General features: G+C 53.8%; 1 protein-coding gene and 1 long non-coding RNA gene across 5 annotated transcripts in view; both read left to right on the top strand.

Moving 5' to 3' along the window:
• LOC119151588 overlaps positions 1–12,118 on the top strand; it is a 44,822-nt gene extending 32,704 nt beyond the window's left edge. For 2 of the 4 annotated variants that reach the window (XR_005105463.1, XR_005105466.1), the window contains 2 exons: positions 2,683–2,774; positions 7,229–11,123. This is a non-coding gene — a long non-coding RNA (uncharacterized LOC119151588). The other 2 variants (XR_005105465.1, XR_005105464.1) reach the window with 2 other exon arrangements.
• Positions 12,119–13,022: 904 nt separating this feature from the next.
• Positions 13,023–17,001, top strand: SLC35C1 (solute carrier family 35 member C1). The gene is made up of 2 exons (XM_037394094.1): positions 13,023–13,582; positions 15,369–17,001. Exons 1-2 carry the CDS (start codon positions 13,045–13,047, stop codon positions 15,926–15,928), a joined length of 1,098 nt encoding a protein of 365 aa, XP_037249991.1. The 5' UTR covers positions 13,023–13,044; the 3' UTR covers positions 15,929–17,001.
• Positions 17,002–17,601: the final 600 nt, after the last annotated feature.

Here is a 17,601-nt window from a genome sequence, read left to right as displayed (position 1 = left end):
TTTGGCCTCACACAGCGTAACTGGCTAGAGGTAAATTGAAAAGGACAAGTAATAAGGCAGAAGTGCATTAAAGGGCACTTCAGTGCGAGGGACGTAGAGCCACTACAAGTAAGGGAAGGATTCTACACAGCCAGAGAGGTGCAGGTTAAAGGACAGTACGAGCTGGCTGGATGCCGCAGGGCTGCGCAGCACAGCACTTCCCTGGGTGGGAGGCAGCAGCACGGCAGTGACCCAGAGCACAGCACCAACTGCCCGGCAGCCGGTGTGCTGCTGCCAGGGCAGGAGGCAGCACAGCTGTGCTTCGGCTAACATTAACAGCTCCAGGTAGTAACACCGGGGTAAGCCATAGCCTCCAATTACATTTATCAGGCAATTAGAGTCACAGCAGCCCTGTTAGCACAAAACGAGCGCTGGGGACCCATGTGCTAAAAAATGCGGAGCTCAGCTCAGGGTGTGCAACTAGGGGTATGGGTGGCGATGCTGGGGGGATCGGGGTGGTGCCATTCCCAGTGCACTGGGCAGCACAGGCAGGGACTGAGCTGAGGATAAGGTGCACACTGACCTGCCTTGCTTCTCTCCCTCCTGAGCCCCAGGCACCTGCAGCAGGACCAGTTAATGCAGGACACGTTATTACAGGACTGGCTGTGCTCGTGAGATGATTCCCCTCCAGCCTTCGGTACTTGCTTTTCTCCAGCCTGTCTGCCCCAGCTGGCAGCCATGGGGCACAGAGGGAACCAAGGTGGGGGCTCGGGGCAGAAGTTATGGGAGTGCTTGTGTTCAGTGAGCAGTTGGAAAGGGTCTTTATAACCTGTGAGGAATAAATGGAAGGAAGGAAGGGATGCCTGCTGAGGAGGGGGAGTTTTCCTTACCAGAAAGGACATGTATATGTTTTAAAAATTAAAAAAGAACAGTTGTCTCTGACTATACAGACCTTGCACTAACCCACACAGAACAGGGCAGCAGGGGTGCGATGCCCCAAGATGTGCCTCTGCCATCCTAATGCAGGCAGCTCAGAGGAGCCCTGCAGCTCCTGGGTTACCTTACAGCAGCCAACAGCTCCTCTGTGAGGCGTAAACTGGCCCTTCTCTGCCTTAACCCACGGAATAATTCGCAAGGTGCGACTTGCTTCGTGCACTGGAGTACTGCCAGCAGCCCTCTCGCTGCTTGTTGCGCTGTTGATAACCACGGGAAGATAAAAGGGATTGCTTTGGTTGCCCTGCAGCAGGAGCACCGAGCCGCCTTGCCGGCCCCATGCCCAGCCTCAGCCTGCTTCTCAGCCTCACACATGCTTCTCCTCCTCTGCTGTCCCAGGCTCACGGCTGGACGTCCAGAAGCAGCTCCCAGCTGCGGACAGCCCTTGCCTGCTTTCCCGCTGCTCCGAGCATTTTGGGAGCTCTTGGATCCTGGTCCCATTTCCTCCAGCTCGTTCCTGGCTGCTGGCTCCCATGGGTCCTGCAATCCCCTTGTTAACATTCCACGTGTGAGAGTGTTCAGCATTGCACCAACAGAAGCCAGAGGTTAAAAAGTACAAATATAATTATGGCGAAACTGCTCCTGCGCAGCCGGCTGGAATGGCAGGGGAGGAGGTGGCTGGAGAGGGCTTCGCCATCGGCGTCTCTGCCCTGGCTTCCTCTGACCGGGTATTTTTCCTCTCTGCCTGATGTAATGCATCCTCAGTACGAAGATCCCAGCCCACAGGGACGCTGAGGGTTTCAACTTGTTAGTTTTGGAAGACACGGCTCACGAGTGCTTTTGTTCCCCCGTGCTCTGTGCCAGCTCCCGGTCCCCCTCCATCGCTCACAGGTCCTTCAGGTGCAACAGAGCTGGGTTCTGGCTTTAAAGCACCTACTCTTGTGTTTGTAACATGGTCTTCATAGTCATTTAATAGCAGCCAAGGCCCTGTGTATTCCCTGGCAAGCTTGACCTAAATTCGGCAAGGTTTATTCTGCAGCTTGCACTGCAGCGGATGGGAGAGTCTGCAGCAGCTGGGGGGAAAAAAAACCTTCAGAGGGGGAAGCTTGCACCGAGTTAAATCTGAATCAAATCACAGCCATCTCCTCTGCATTTCTTTAATTGGAAGTTCAAATTCCGTTTATTGTTCCCAGTGCCATCATTTTTAGTTTCCAATGTGCTGCAGGATTTGCGATCTCAAACGGCTGTGATTGTTGTGCAGGGAAATTTTGACTGCTGTGGTTGCTAGAAAAGGGGCAAGGGCAGTGGTGCACTTTGGATGATGGTTTATTAGGTTTCATAGTTAGCCCCGAGCGGAAGGTTCCCTCCTCTGTGAGGCATCTCTGGCTTCTTCTTTCATCACCTGTGGAAGGAATTCACTGGGCTGATTTATTTTGTGTTATTGCCATGACACATGGGCATAAAGGGCATAAAGAGATGGCTTCAGAAAATTCTGTTCTTGGGGAACAAGAAAATAGCCAGTGCTTGATAATGACAAGCCAACCAGGTCTCACGCACATGTCTTTAACCACTGTAACCCCAGGAGGGTTAGAGCAATGATATGCTTAATCCTGGCTGTTTGGCCAGCTCTTAACTTTGTTAGTCAGCTCCCTGGAGGAGGAACAAAGCTGCTCACGTATGTACAGCTCTAAGCCATTGGCTGTGCTCCAAAAAACAGTCGTCTGCTGCTGGAGAAGGATCCTCACCAAAGCTTTGCTTGTGTTCATTCAGGCATATCCCCTGAAAGGATTAATGCTCAGAAGACCCCACGTGAAGCATGCAGAGAAAAGGAAATGCCGCTTTTCCCTGCAGAGTGGCAACAGGTATGCTTGTTGGCTTCAGATCTGGGCAGGAGCCAAGGCTGGGAGCCTTCTGGTACTGCTTTGTGCTCCTGAGTAAGCTCCTGGGCACCCTCCTTAGCAAGGTCCTGGGTCCACCTCTACCATCTGCCCGAGTAGGCAGCTCAGCAGTACTGTAAGAGACCAGGAACAGAGCTGGATGAAGGAGGATGATGAGGAGGGCTGGTCTCAAATTGCCTGATCAGAGCTTTTTTTGGTGTCTTATCACCATCCCGTTGCAACCCTACAGCTCAACATTTGGGAACTGCCTCTTCCCTGCTGGAGAGACTGTCCCTACTCCACCACCCCTGCCTCGCCACGCTACCCTGGCCCCTGGCAGCAGCACTTGCACACTGTTGGCTGTAAGAAACCCAAAGCCATCAATCCCCATTAGGCAGCTCCTAGCTCTGCCGCCTGGCTCCTCGCACCAGCCAAATTTGAAGAGCTGAGCCCCACCGCACCACAAGCGCCTGGGACCTGCTGCCTCAGGCTGCCAGGACACCCCCCCTTGGGCATGCATGGGGGGGACTTGCACCTCCAGCTGCCCCAGGATGGCTCCAAACATCCTCCCCTGTTCCTGGGCATTGCTCAAGGTACTTTGGGAGAAGGTTTTTGTTTTGTTTTGTTCACATCACCAGGGAGGAAGAGGGAAATACAGCCCTTCTGCTCTTCTCCAAGCCCAGGCAAGTTGCCTCCCAATATCCCCTCAAGGGGCCCTGCTCCTCAGAGGGAACAAGGCAGGTCCTACAGAGGCTTTGGATCTTTCATTTTCAGGAGGGAGGCAAGACAGCACTGGAGACCCTTTGCAGCCCACCAGTGCAGCCCAGATGTGCCCTGGGCTTTGCCAGACTGTAGGAAATGGTTCTTCTGGCAGAGAAAATTGGATACTGCTCCATAAGTAATGTGTGTTTTGGCTGAAGAAGCAGAAAGGGCAGGATGGCCTGGCAGGACGCTGTGAGATGGGGTCGTCCCACCGTAGCAGCAACGCTGTCCCAGGGGAGCCAGCTGCTCCTGCACTCGCAGGGCACAGCAGGGAGGAAGGGTGCTGATGGGCATCTGCAGAGGTGCCCCAGCTGGCCCTCCCCAAAAACAAATCAGAGCAAACTAAGCACCTGAGGGAGCAAGGCAGGGGGCTTCAGAGCCCCGTTTGGGGCAGACACTCTGCCTGCTTGGCCACCAAGGCAGGGGACAATCCCTGTCGTACCAGATCCATCTCTTGCTTGAGAAGCCAGCTTCAGCCCAGCTGCGGAGAACGAAGCCAGAGCAAAGCGAAAGTGGAGTCACCCTTTGATTTCTCCACCTGACCTGGCCTTAAAAACTCAGTTTGAAGGTAGCATTAGGGAAGTAAGATATCGTTTATCAGGAGTGACAGATCCAATCTATAAATTAACATGCTCAGCCTGGGAATCAGGAGGCAGAGCTCTCTATCAATTCCTCCCCAGTAAGCTGACACAAGCACACAAATCTGGCCAGTTCCCCAGAGCAGAATCCAGTTCCCAGCAGGTCTGAGGACCCAGAAGTGCTGAAGGGGCAGAGCCACTGGCAGGGAGATTATAAGGGAGGGGCCTGGAGAAGAACTGAGCTCCCATCTCCATCCCACCCTCTTCTTTGTGACATGGGGACAAGAGGGCCCCCAACGAAGTAAGGTTCACATCTCAGTCCAAAGGCATAATATACTTTTAAGTACACCGTCAAGGCATTCAATAGAGGATGAGTTGCAAAACCGCTGCAGTCCATTAGGGAAAAGTGGGCTATTTTAAGATGCATCTACATAGCTCACCTCCACCCTCCAAAAAGAAAGGATAAACCATGGAAATAATATTTGCTTTCTATGAAGGACCTACACAAACATAACTTTACATATATACGAACTTCAGCCTCTGTGCTCAGTAAATCTGGGGTCTCGGGGCTGCTCACCTCCCAGCCCTGGGAAGGACCACGTGACTTTTGGTGATGCCTGGCACGACTCTGCTGTAAAGGACAAGCAAACAAGGACATTCGCAACCCTGTCACGAGGCTGAATCCTTTTTCTACATAAAACCAGAAAGGCTGGGACAAATGATGGAAATGAGTTCAATGAGGACCCCCGGCACAGCATCACTCCCACCCCAGGCAGCCAGGTCTCTGCGTCAGCCGCTCCCTGCAGGGAGGCACGGCCGGCGGGGTGGCCGAGGGGACCGCTCGCTCCGAGGGACACAGAAATGAAATGATCAGGGGGCTCAGATGGTGCAGCCAGTAAGCCCGTTAAAGGCCTCGTAAATAAGAGCCCATGTAGACAGCAGGTACTGTGGGGCTTTATAGGCCTATAAAACACCCTGAGCTGCCACTGAGGCTGGAAGGGATGGGTAGGGAATCTAATTTCACAGGATTTAAAGCAGGTGAGAGAGATATAAATGTGTGTTTTTAATAGTAATTAATGCTGCCATTCAGAAGCACTTAAGCACTGGGTTCAGAGAGTTTCCAAGGGCTTGCCTCATAAATCACAGCCTGCTACCTGCCCACCCTGCTCCCGGGAGCTGGGCTGCTGCTCCCGCCTGACCCGGCCACGGCAGCAGGGCCGTATCCAGCCCCAGCAGAGAGCTCAGCATCGCTGTGGCCAGGCTGCTCCCGAGCCACGGCGTAACAGGGCCACCACCCCTCCGAGCTGGGGGCCACCCCGGGATGGGCACAGGGACACCTTCCCCCAAGGTTATCTGCTTTTCTGAGAGCCAGAGGGACAAAGATGCAGCCCTCCCATGCCTAGCTAGCTGCTCGCCCCCCTGCCGCGGGCTGCCAGTTCTCACCCTGCCTTGTTGAGTCATTTCTGCTGTGCGGGCGGTCAGGTCCCTGCCAGCTCGTCCTGCCTGGTGCGGTGGGGAGCAGAGGCTGCCGCAGCCCACAGGGGAGGTGGGGAGTGGGGGGCGGTGTAGGGAACACGCAGCAACGAGGCGATGCATAAAATCCATGATGTTTGGCGTCGTGCTGTGACTTCTAAGTTGATGCCGGGACCCTGGGGGTATGATTTCATACCATTCTCGGACGATGACCGAGGCCAAGTGCTTAGCAGAGAAGCCCAGCGTGAGCAGCTGGAGATGTGCCCCATGCACCCCAGCAAGCAGTGCCAGAGCTCGCAGCCTTTGTGCGGGGCGTGCACCCACCCCTGCCTCCCACCGCTGCCGCAGCTGGGCGAAACGGGACGGCCAGGCCAGGGCTCCCCCCACCCCAGTCCTGCCCCAGCTTCAGCCCAGCCCTGTCCGCCTGTGCCCCAGTCATGGCACCATGGAATCGTCCCTGTTGGCAAAGCCCTTTGAGACCATCGAGCCCAACCGTCACCCCAGCAGTGCCCAGCCCACCCCAACCCGTGTCCCCAAGTGCCACAGCTGCGCGGTTTCTGAACACCTCCAGGGATGGCGATGCCACCCTGGGCAGCCTGTCAGTGCCTGACCACCCGTTCCGTGAGGAAATGTTTCTTCATCTGCAATCGAAACCTCTAAACCCGGCCTCGCCAGCCCGCGCCAGGCTGGTGGCAGCCCTGCCTGGGAAGGCTCCAACCGCGGGCCAGCCCTGCCCTCTAGTGACACTGCTGCCACACCAGCGGCTACAACGCGGTGTAAACCCCTGGTGGCCGTGCTCCGCGGGGTCCAAGCTGTGACTGCTCCAGCAGAGCCTCGTGTCCCGGCGGGGCAGCGGGGCCGGGGCAGGAGCCGGGCTCATGGACCTGCCAGGTGGTGCTGGTGTAATCTGGGGGTGGGAGGAACCTGCTGCTGCCTTCACCGCCTCTCTCTGCCCACGGTCAAAGCAGTCCCCCACATTTCCCCAGTCAAGGCAGGAGTCCTGAGGAAACCTGGAAAGAACAAAACAGCTAGGAGAAATCTTCATTAGCTATTTCTTATGCACTATTCTTCCACTCAGGTGCAGCCAGGGTATCCAGGCTGGGGGTTAAGCACGCCCCAGATGGCGAGGCAGCCTGAGGTGCGGCCAGGTTTGTTAGCTGCTGCGGCACCTGCAGTGCTTCCAGGAGCAGCTCAAGTCCGCAAAGCCCAGGGCTGCTTTGGTGTGGCACAGAACCCTCTCAGAAGTCCTGTTGGAGCCCACTGAGCTGAGCCAGCACACCTGTTCCAGGGCCCTGGCACCAGGCTGCAGAGGGGCTGAAGAGCCCTGGCAGTGCTGGGTTTGATTGGTTACAGAGTTGGTTTGGATCCAGCTGGGAGTTAACCCCTTCTGGGCCAAGCTCCAGCAGACGCTGGATGAGTCCCCCATGTTCTGGGGTCCAGGAAGGTGTCTGAGCTGGGTGCAGCTGGATCCAGGCACTCTCCAGCTGGTGCCACCAAGCTGCTGGAGGACAGCACGTGGGGCAGGCACCGGAGCATCTTTGCAGCAGCTGCCTGGGCCACCAACAAAGCTGGCAGAGAACCACAGCTAATAAATCCATCTGGACCAGAACTGTTCCCATTTTGCAGTGACACCAGGCTGCCCCTGCACTGGACTCCCAGGTGCTCCATGTTTTTCCACGATGTGACTGCAGAGACATCTATTATCCTGCACAACAGAGAGCTACGGCAGCACTACCTTGCCACAGCCATTTCTCCTACAAAACAAGGAGAGTCTGGAAAGATGCTGTGTTGTAACAGGAAGTGCCAGTATTAGAAACGGGTGTTGTTTGGGGATGATAATAAGAGATTTCTTTGTTTTCTCACCTTGATTCACGTTTGCTGCCCAGCAGAGACAGACCTGATCTGCCTGTTCTGATCTGATGAATCAGCTTTGGATTTTGCATTGGCCTCTTTATCCTGTATAATTATCAGCAAACATGAAATAATGGTGTGACAGCTGAGACCTGTTGTTACCAGGCAATACCTGCAGTTCAGACTGGAAAACTTGAAGGCTCAAGCTAATTTTGCTGAGATACACAGCAAACAGAGGAATCACCAGGAGGTCCAGTAAAGCAATACTCCTGTCACAGGTGAACCCTCTTGCATTGTCAGTCCCTGCTTGGACACCACTGTGGGGTCTCACTGACTGTAGGCTGAGCAGACACACACACATGCACCTGTACAGATACACATGTACAGCCTCAAATTGTGCCAGGGGATGTTTAGATTGGAGATCAGAAACAATTCCTTCATGGAAAGAGTGGTCAGGCACTGGGACAGGCTGCCCAGGGACATAGTGGAATCATCTATGTGTTCAAAAAACACATAGATGCGGTCCCTGGGGACACAGTGTAGTGGTGGGCTTGGCAGTGCTGGGTTAATGGTTGGACCTGATGATCTCAAAAGTTTTTTCCAACCTAAATGATTCTATGATTTGACATACTTACATACATGCTTGTATGTATGTGTGTGTATACATACATAAAGCTAGATTGATGTCTTGACTCATAAGCCCCATACTTTATAAACTTCTGCATTGGGGATGCTTGTATTAACTGGAAATCAGATCCCCATACACACAAAGAACAATAAATCCTTAAATACACTGGAACGACCTCACTGCTGAGCTGATTTTTACCCATGTTCCATTCCAGGTAGTGAAACGAGCCCTATTTCTAACCACAAAGGTATCTTCCTGAAGACCCAGAAACACTCAAACCTGGCAATGTTTTCTGCTCCTTCAGTTGCCATTCTACATGACTTACAAAGGGCCTGTTCCCACACTGACAGTCTGGTCGGAACCTCCAGGTCTCTTGCCTGGCCAGGAAATGTGATTCATGCTGCCTCATCACTGGCTTTGACCTACACCGCAAAGTCTATTGTTATTTTATCGGCTGCTGCTGGTTATCGGCTGATTTGCTTGCTTTCCAGAAAGTCAGGCAATTTAAGGGGGAAGGGGAGAGCTGTCCCCTCAGAGAAGCACTGCCTGTCATATTTTAAAAGGGCTTCTGTTCACATAGGAAAGGATTTAATAAGATGCAGGAGTGCATACATGTGTGCTCAGCAGCAGCGCAGGCACCTTGCGGGACATGGGAACAAGGATGCTACCGAGGCAGCCTGATTTCCCAACATGAGGAACCCATCAAAGCTGTTTATTTTCCAGCCTCAGACCTCCACTAGGGATAATTGTTTCTTTTTAAAACCCTCAGGAACATGAAGCAGCACGGTCCTAAACAAGAAATAATCTTGTGCTGACTCTTCCTGATATATGTTATCATGTTAATAATATAACCAGGCAGCAGGGCAGGAAAATATCTAGGGCTTGTCACCATCAGGAAGTGAATTGCTGCTGCTGTAGCATAATAAACATGTTCTGTAAGGAAGTTAAATGCATTTATCTTCTCAAAATACTAGGTTAAAAGGTAACTTCATCTGCCTGTAAGCACTTGCTTGTAAAAAAAAAAAAAAAAAAAAAAAAAAAAGGCAAAGCTGTGACAAGTTCTGGAGGTTGAAATCCTGAACCAGGCAATTCCAAGCATGAAAAGGAGCGTGCATTATTTAGTGTGAAGTAACCAGCCATCGGAATAATATTGCTAGTGGCCTATTTAATTCAGTCTCCTTGGAAGTATTTTTAATCAAGATCAATTTTTCCCCCCCTAGAAGATGAGCTTTAATGCAAGCAAGAATTAATTCAGGGAAGCTGAAGGCTGGTGCTGCGCAGGAGGCCAGGCCACATTGTCACAACAGCTTCAATGAGCATTATAACCTCTTTTTTACCACCTTTACTCTGAAATTTCTAAACCACCTACAACTTTACATCACTGTCACCAGAGCAGCGCATCCAGGCGAGGCAGGTAGGCAGGCATGGCTATGGCAGCATAACTGCCAGCCGCCTTTTGCACCCAGGCAAGCCTTTATTCCAAGCACTTGTCAGAACCATTGCCATGCTGTAGACAAGCTCCACCTAAGGAGGTTGCCCAGCACAACTATCACAGAACTACCTGGTTATTCGAGAATAAATCACTTTTATTTTGGAATACACTGTCAGCACTGGGGAGTTATATTGGCAGAGCTGAGAGAGCTATTCTGGTCGAGTCTCCCATGCAGACGTGCCATCCATGTGTGATAAGGCTGGAGAATAATCCCCCAGGAGAAGCAATGAACATTTTATTGATCGGGATATTTCAGACTTGTGCAGGACAAAGCAATCTTCTATGTGCTGAATGAGCAGGCAAGATGGAATTGAGGGTTGGGTTTTTTGCCATCTCTAACTTCTGTGTTTAGTTTAGAGAAGACGTTTTGAACAACACTAGTAAGTGGTGGGGTGGGGTGGTAAGGGGAAGATCTGTACCTAGCTCTGATTCTGTCAGAGGTGCTGTCATACTTACAACATTAGTAAGTAGGAGAGGTCATTTCCTTGAAATCAGGACAAGTGTGTGATGCTGAAGCCACAGGTGTGTGTAACAGGCCATGGGAACCAAGCCAGTGCCCCACAACCAGGCTGTTCACTTTCTTTTCCCCACCTGACCGATGCCATTTACAGAAGCACTGTGCCGGGTGCTGGAAGGAGGTGGAAGGGACGCAGGATCAGAAGCTTGCGATCAGTAAGCACTGGCTGCGCTTCATGCAGCAGGATCAAAGCGTGGCTGAGCTAGAGGGGACACTGGCTGGTCATTGCCAGCATATTGATAGAAGCTTTCTGTGCCTTGATGCCAGATCCTCTGCAGAGGCATGATCTCCTCTGTTTCCATGGCAGGAGCTGGAGGCTTGTAGCCCCAGCATGCTCAGGCAAACACCACGCACCACTGCAGCTCTCCTGGCTGCCTGGGAGGTCGGTGAGGTGAGGAGGCAAAACTGGCTTGGGGTTGTCAGGGCTCTACCAGGCTGGAGAGGCCATCACAAGCCCATCACAAGGTGCAGGGGTAAGAGATGGTGCTCAGCACGTGCTCAGAGCTCGCCATTACTGTGCAGGGCACTTGGGCAGTCCACAGCAAAGACCCAGGCACCAACTTTCCAGAGAGGATGTGATTCCCACCAGCACCCAGGTCCTGTTCACAACAGAAGGGCTATAAGGAAAGGTAGCATCTTACTGGACCAACTGATGCAGCAGGGGGGGTAAAAAAAACAAGTGCAAGGGCAGAGATTTGAGAAAAGCACATTGTGCCTGCAACATTTTCCAGCCATATCAACTGCTCTGATGAAATAAATAATTTCTCTCCCCACAACCCCTGCCACGCTTCTGTCCTTCACAACTGCCAAGAGCATAGCTGCTCTGAGGGCAAATAACACTGCTGGCCTTGCCCCCAAAATCCCCTTAATATGTGCCCTCTGCAAATTGCTGGGCCCCAGGGTATTGCAGTCCAGACATTTTGCAGCAGTCTCAGCTGAAATAAGGAATAGGGGATTGTACCAACCACTGTTTGACACTGAGCTCACGGCTGCCTCCCCTGCCACATAGAATCTGGTATTAATTTAATTTTATTTCGTCCTGTCCAGCAGTTTGAATTCACAACGCACTGGAGTTTCCTTTGTTACAAGGCACCACTAAGAGAAGGTGGGACCTTCTGGCATGTGAATATGGACAGATGGGTCTTCTATACCTGTAATGATGATTGCAGACTGTGGGATAACTGCTTTAGCAGGGGAGCGTGTGCAGCGCACCTCAGCACCCAGGTTACCATGTAAGTAGTTAGTTTCTGTGTTGCTTGCAATGTAGCAGAGTTGTCACAAATGAGTGGTTTCAGTGAAGTTGCAGCACAGGCTTCATTCACATCAGTACCGGAGTAGTTAATGGCATTGGCACTGACATTGTCCTGATTAGATTTCAAAGTTAATGCTGCAGGAAGGGGAATAAGGTGGCTGACACTTCCCTGTACTATCATTATGAGCTGTTTGCAGGTGCCACCATGTCTACTCCATTCCGGTCATATTGGGAAGGTTTTATTTACTGCTGCAAAAAATGTGAACTTTATTCCTGTAAATAAGGCTTAGGCAGCAGAGCACAGACCTGTACTCTGCAGCAGGCTGCGGGGAAAATCTGTGTTAGCAAATCACCAGATGTGCGACACCCAGACCCCATTTGCTCCACAGCCCCCTAAAGGACAGCGACATGAGCCAGCAGGGTGAGTGCTGTTCCCAGCACCTCCTTCACGCTCTGCCCTGCTGCTCGCTGCCCAGTGCTGCCAGGCAAACACGGCGCTAGTCACTTTGGCCGGCTGCTATCAACTACTGTAGAATCATGGAATCATTGAGGTTGGAAAAGACCTGTAAGACCATCGAGCCCAACCGTTACCCCAGCCGTGCCCAGCCCACCCCTAACCCGTGTCCCCAAGTGTCACATCTGTGCGGTTTTTGAACACCTCCAGGGATGGCGAGGCCACCATGTCCCTGGGCAGCCTGTCAGTGCGTGACCACCCTGTCCATGAAGGAATTGTTCCCGGTACCCCACCTGAACCTCCCCTGGGGCAGCTGGAGGCTGCTTCCTCTGGTCCTGTCGCTTGTTCCGTGGGAGCAGAGACCGACCCCCCCTGCCCACAGCCCCTGTCAGGCAGCTGCAGGGAGCGACCAGGCCCCCCCCAGCCCCCTCCTCTCCAGGCTGAGCCCCCCCAGCCCCCGCCCGGCTCTGGACACGCTCCAGCCCCTCAGTGTCCCTCTGGCCGTGAGGGGCCCAGAGCTGAGCCCAGGGCTCGAGGGGCGGCCTCACCCGTGCCGAGCGCAGGGGGACGGGCACTGCCCCGGCCCCGCTGGCCACGCCGTGTGGGACACCAGCCAGGGCGCTGCTGGCCTCCTGGGCCACCCGGGCACGCGGGGGGCTCATGCGCAGCCCCCGCCGGGCAGCCCCCCCAGCCCCCTGCCCCAGCCGCAGCTGCGGGGGCTGCTGTGCCCCACGGGCCCCCGGCGCTGAGCCGCGCCGCCCCTCGCACGCTTGGCCTTGGCTCCCCGGCCCGGCCTGCCCAGCCCCCCCGAGCCCCCTGCCCCCCGGCAGAGCCGCTGCCCCCAGCCCGGTGCCACCTGCGAGCTACCCGCGGTGCCCTGGCTGCCCCGCGCAGAGCTATGACAGGGCTGGGGGACAGGGCTGGGGGACAGGGCTGGGGGACAGGGCTGGGGGACAGGGTGGCCCCGGCGCTCCCCCCGCAGCACGCCGCTGCCCCGGGCATCGCGCCAGTCGCTGGATCGCTGCGATCGTGACTCGCCGCCGGCGGCCGCAGCCGGGCGCGGGGCGGGGCGGGGCGGGGCGGTGGGGCCGAGCCGGGCCGGGCCCTCCCCTGACATGGCGGCGCCGAGCGGCGCCCGCGGGGCGTGAATAAAGGGCGGCGGGCGGGGCCGCGGCGTGGCGCGGCGCGGCGGGTGAGTGGGGCCGGCGGCGGGGGCGGGGGCGGCCGGGCCGGGGCTGCCGGCCCGCCATGACCGGCGCGCAGCTGACGCGGACGGGGATCCTGCGGATGGCGCTGGGCGGCGGCGGCCCGCTGGCGGCGGCGGAGGGCGGCGGGGAGCGGCGGGCGCCCTTCCTGCTGCGGGCCCTGCGCATCGCCGTAGTGGTCTGCCTCTACTGGTTCACCTCCATCGCCATGGTCTTCCTCAACAAGTACCTGCTGGACAGCCCCTCGCTGCGCCTCGACGCCCCCCTCTTCGTCACCTTCTTCCAGTGTGCCCTGACGGCCGCGCTCTGCCTGGGCCTCAGCCTGGGGGCGGCCTGCGGGCCCCCCTGCCCCGGCCTGCCCGCCCTCCGCCTGGACCCCAAGGTGTCCCGCAGCGTCCTGCCCCTCTCCGTTGTCTTCATCGGCATGGTCACCTCCAACAACCTCTGCCTCAAGCATGTCGGTGTGGCCTTCTACAATGTGGGGCGATCCCTCACCACCGTCTTCAACGTGCTGCTCTCCTACCTGCTCCTCAAGCAGACCACCTCCCTCTACGCCCTCCTGGCCTGCGGAGTTATCATAGGTGAGGGGGTGGGCGGGCACGCACCCCCTTGGGAAGCCATCCCACCGGCATGGCAGCTCCTGCTGACAGGGGGGGTGCCCTGGGGGGCTGGTGCCTCACAGGGCCCCCAGCAGCCTGGCACTGCCTAGAGTGAGTGTGTTGGAAACTCCTTAAGAAAGGCAGTTACCTTTACCTGGCCATGGCTCCCTTTTTCCTCTCTAACAAACTTTAACTTACCTTTCTTCCCCCCTGCCCATGATACAGCAGGTGGATTTCCCCTCTTCTCAACTGCTTGTTGATTATTAACTCGGGTAACAGTGCTTATGGTCGGCGCCGCTGGGACCACACGATGGAGCCTGCCGGTTCAGATGGCGTGATGAGTGGTTAGCTGACCAAGCCAAGCGTAAAACACCGCCAGAAGATCTGGCTGTGTGGTTAGGATGCAGGACAAGGCATTGACTGGCTTAACGGGAATTGCTTACAAGCCTTTCATTCCAAAGGCATCGGGAGTGCCAAAAGCTACCTTCCACTGGAAGGCCATTTAGATGCCAGTACTGGTGAAGTATTGACTTCAGTCCAGTTCCAGGTGGATGCCAGTTCACTTTGGTGCTCAGACAAGCAGATGGGCTCATGAAAATGAGACAGAAGAATCTCCTCTCCATAGAAGAGGTGAACAGGAACAGAACTACTGGGTTTTTTTCCACACAAGTGATGCAAGCAATTGCCTTCAGCTAGTCTTGCCGCTCAGGTATTGCCCAGGACTGTGGTGTCTGCCAGCCTTACAGGGTTACTGTAAGACCCTGTCCCCCAGGCTCCATTTCCTTTTGCTGTGAGAGCATTGCCTGTATGCCTATAGCAGTATAGCTGAGCATCCTCTGCAGCCTGACGCAAAGCCATTCCTTTCTCTGCGTTGAACCCATTTGTGTTTGGGCTTAGTTTAAAGCACGTTAGCAGCTTGGCAGGCAACTTCCCAGTGGCCTCCAACATGAAGCAGGTAATGGAGATGTGGTGCAGTAGTCCTTCAGTAGGTCATCTTCCCTTTTGTGTTTTGCTTATGAATAGCTGGATGGGAAGAGGTCTCCTTCTCTGCCTGGGAGATGCAAAGCCTGTAGCTCCTGTTTTGGAGGTGGTTAAAGAGTGGTTAAACCTGTCAAAGTTTGAAGTGTTGAAGGTTCTGCCCTCAGTGTCTGCCTTGTGACCTTTTTTTGATCAAGCTTCTTAATATTACATCCATGTGTTTACTCTCTTTCCGTCTTCTTTTCTGACCTATCTTTCCTTTCCTGTTAACAGCGCAGCAAAGCCTGTGAGACCTTTTTTTAAAAAAAAAACAACACCAAAAACCAAAAAAAACCAACAACAAAAAGAAACAACAAAAAAACAACGGGGGGGGGGAAAACCCCTTGAGGAATATTTCTTGGTAGCAAACTGACACACAGGTAGCTTTTCAATTAAAAAAAAAATATCATATGGTCTCCTGAAAGTGACCTATACACAAAGAGTAGCTTTAACTTTAGTTTATGGTTCTTTGGAATAACAGTTTCTAAACTCATGCTGCCTGCTGAGTGTGGGAATCAGTTCTCTGAGACTGAATGATAGCACAGTAAATTACCCTCACTCCCAAAATAAATCCTCTCAGGACACTAGTCATGACACTTTTGTGGGTTCGCTTAATAGAAAGGGGAAGCCCTTAAGCCTGTCTCTGCTTGTGGTTGTGGTTGTTGGGTGTAAGGTAAATGATGAATTGCTGACTGTATGTTTTGAGTCCTCCAGCGGTTGTTCAGATGATGCCTGATTTGTTTGGTTGCAGGTGGCTTCTGGCTGGGTGTGGACCAGGAAGGAGCAGAGGGCACTCTGTCATGGACAGGTATATTCTTCGGGATCTTGGCAAGCCTGTGTGTCTCGCTCAATGCCATCTACACCAAGAAGGTGCTGCCTGTGGTGGATGGTAGCATCTGGCGCCTGACCTTCTACAACAATGTCAACGCCTGTGTCCTGTTCTTCCCCCTCATGATGCTGCTGGGCGAGTTCCGCACCCTCTACCACTTTGACAAGCTGGGTAGCCCCAGTTTTTGGGGCGTGATGACCCTGGGGGGAGTGTTTGGCTTTGCTATTGGGTATGTGACTGGACTTCAGATTAAATTCACTAGCCCACTCACCCACAATGTGTCTGGGACAGCCAAGGCCTGTGCCCAAACAGTGCTGGCTGTTATCTACTTTGAGGAGACAAAGAGCTTCTTGTGGTGGACGAGTAACTTGATGGTTCTGGGGGGCTCCTTTGCCTACACATGGGTGAAAGGGCTGGAGATGAGAAGAGTGCAAGAGGATCCTAATGTCAAAAGCAGCGAAAGAAATGAGACTGGTGTATAGGCAGCTCCTGCACCTCAGTTTCTGTGCCTGGGGGGGTTAACCTTTGGTGCTCCGTTCCTCCTGGGGAGAAGAAGAGCAAGGAGCAGGAAAAAAATTCACCTGCAAAGTGTATGGGGAACTCTGTCAGGAACCAGAGCCAAAGACCTGACTGGATCATGTTTTATCCATGGGGTCTCACCCTGTATTGGGGTTGGGGGGCGCATGTGTTGTAGAGAGCAATCATTTCTTTTTTGTGATCGTTTTTTAAAATGGATGTTCCTATTGACCTAATCTGGGCAATTTGCATCTCTGGGGCTGGGGGAGGTGGGTGCCATCTCACAGTGGACAAAGGCTGGGAGGGGGGCTTTTTGTAACTGGGGGTATAGAATTAACTGAGTGAATGCGGTCTGAAGTTATAAAGTCCTGAAGCTCCATGTAAGGAAGAGTCAGGTAGCCAGGCTGGGGGGGGATAGACTCCAGTAAACTGTTCTGCTGTAAAAGGATTGGCAGCAGCTGTTCTTCCTGTTGCCCCATTCAGTGGAAGGGCTGGGAAGTTCCCTTAGGCTTCTGTACAAGCCTAAGCAGCAGCAGCAGTGCCTCTGAATCTCCTTTCCAAAGAGTCAGTACCACATCCTGCTGCAGTCTCTTCTGTATTTCTCTCCACCTGGTTTCATGGTTCAGGAAATCATGCCTGAAATCAAGAGTGAAACTTCTCGTTCCTGATGCACCGTGTCCCGTGAGGGGCGGAGAGCATGTGTTGTCATGCAGCTTGTCTCAGAGAGGAGGAAGCTTGGCCTCTGCTGCTCTGTGACAAGCAGGAGGGGGAAAATTACTCTGCTTCTGTAGGGTGGGGATTCCAGCACATGGCATTAGCAATGCGTGTCCTCTTTACCCTTTGTGCAGGGGGTAGGTTTGTGTTTGAAAACAGGGTTGTTACTAATCAGGATTGTTTCATGGGGTCTTGTTCCGTACCTAGTCTGGATCGCCTCTGGCATTTGCAGTTTGTCTTTCAGCTTGTTCCTTTTAAACACCACCCCCATGGCCAGCTCAGTGAATCCTTCAAGTCAAAACAAAAAAAATCCTGGTTTTGCTCAGCTGCATCAGTTCTTTTACTTGAAATCTCTGCTGCCATCTGGTCCCATGCACGTGCCCCCTGAGGTTACCCTGTGCTGTGATTTCTCATCCCAGGGATCAACAGCAGCATCCTGGAGGGAGCTGTGACGTTGCACCAGCTTTCTAAACCCCCGGCCCCTTTATATTTAAAGGGTTATTTGGACAGCAGTCCTGTTGGATAGCAGTTGATGGGGCTGCTTCATACCCTGCGCCATGGATGCGACGTGATGTACCATACCCTGTGTGTGATGTCTGGCTGCTCCTATGGAAGGACACCCCATTTCAACCCAGAATGTGTTTCTGCCTAATTGGAGGGGGGGGTGTCCTGCTCCATGTTTCATGACCATAGGCACCACCTTGCTCCTTTTCAGTGCAGGCTGCCACTTGAGGGTCCCTGAAATTATTTTTCTTTTTTAACGGAAACTGACGATTATTTTATTTTTCTTTTATGTTCATGTAGTGACTTGTAACGGCCAAACTTGCTGAATAAAGCCGGGGGTCGCTCTCTGGATCTGTTGAGGGGTGGGAGCGACGCTGGCAGCGGGGATCGCTGTTTGGGGGGGGGGCGGCAGCCACACGCC

This window comes from Falco rusticolus, chromosome 7 (assembly GCF_015220075.1).
Source record: "Falco rusticolus isolate bFalRus1 chromosome 7, bFalRus1.pri, whole genome shotgun sequence".
Classification (NCBI taxonomy): domain Eukaryota; kingdom Metazoa; phylum Chordata; class Aves; order Falconiformes; family Falconidae; genus Falco; species Falco rusticolus.
The sequence above is the reverse complement of the archived record's forward strand: the minus strand, read 5'-3'. Positions and strand labels throughout refer to the sequence as shown.

Bases quoted from the DNA above. Each gene is read 5' to 3' on its own strand.
- SLC35C1 (XM_037394094.1), top strand. From the start codon at position 13,045: ATGACCGGCGCGCAGCTGACGCGGACGGGGATCCTGCGGATGGCGCTG. The intron at 13,583-15,368 runs GTGAGGGGGTGG...GTTTGGTTGCAG, and splicing joins GGCCTGCGGAGTTATCATAG to GTGGCTTCTGGCTGGGTGTG.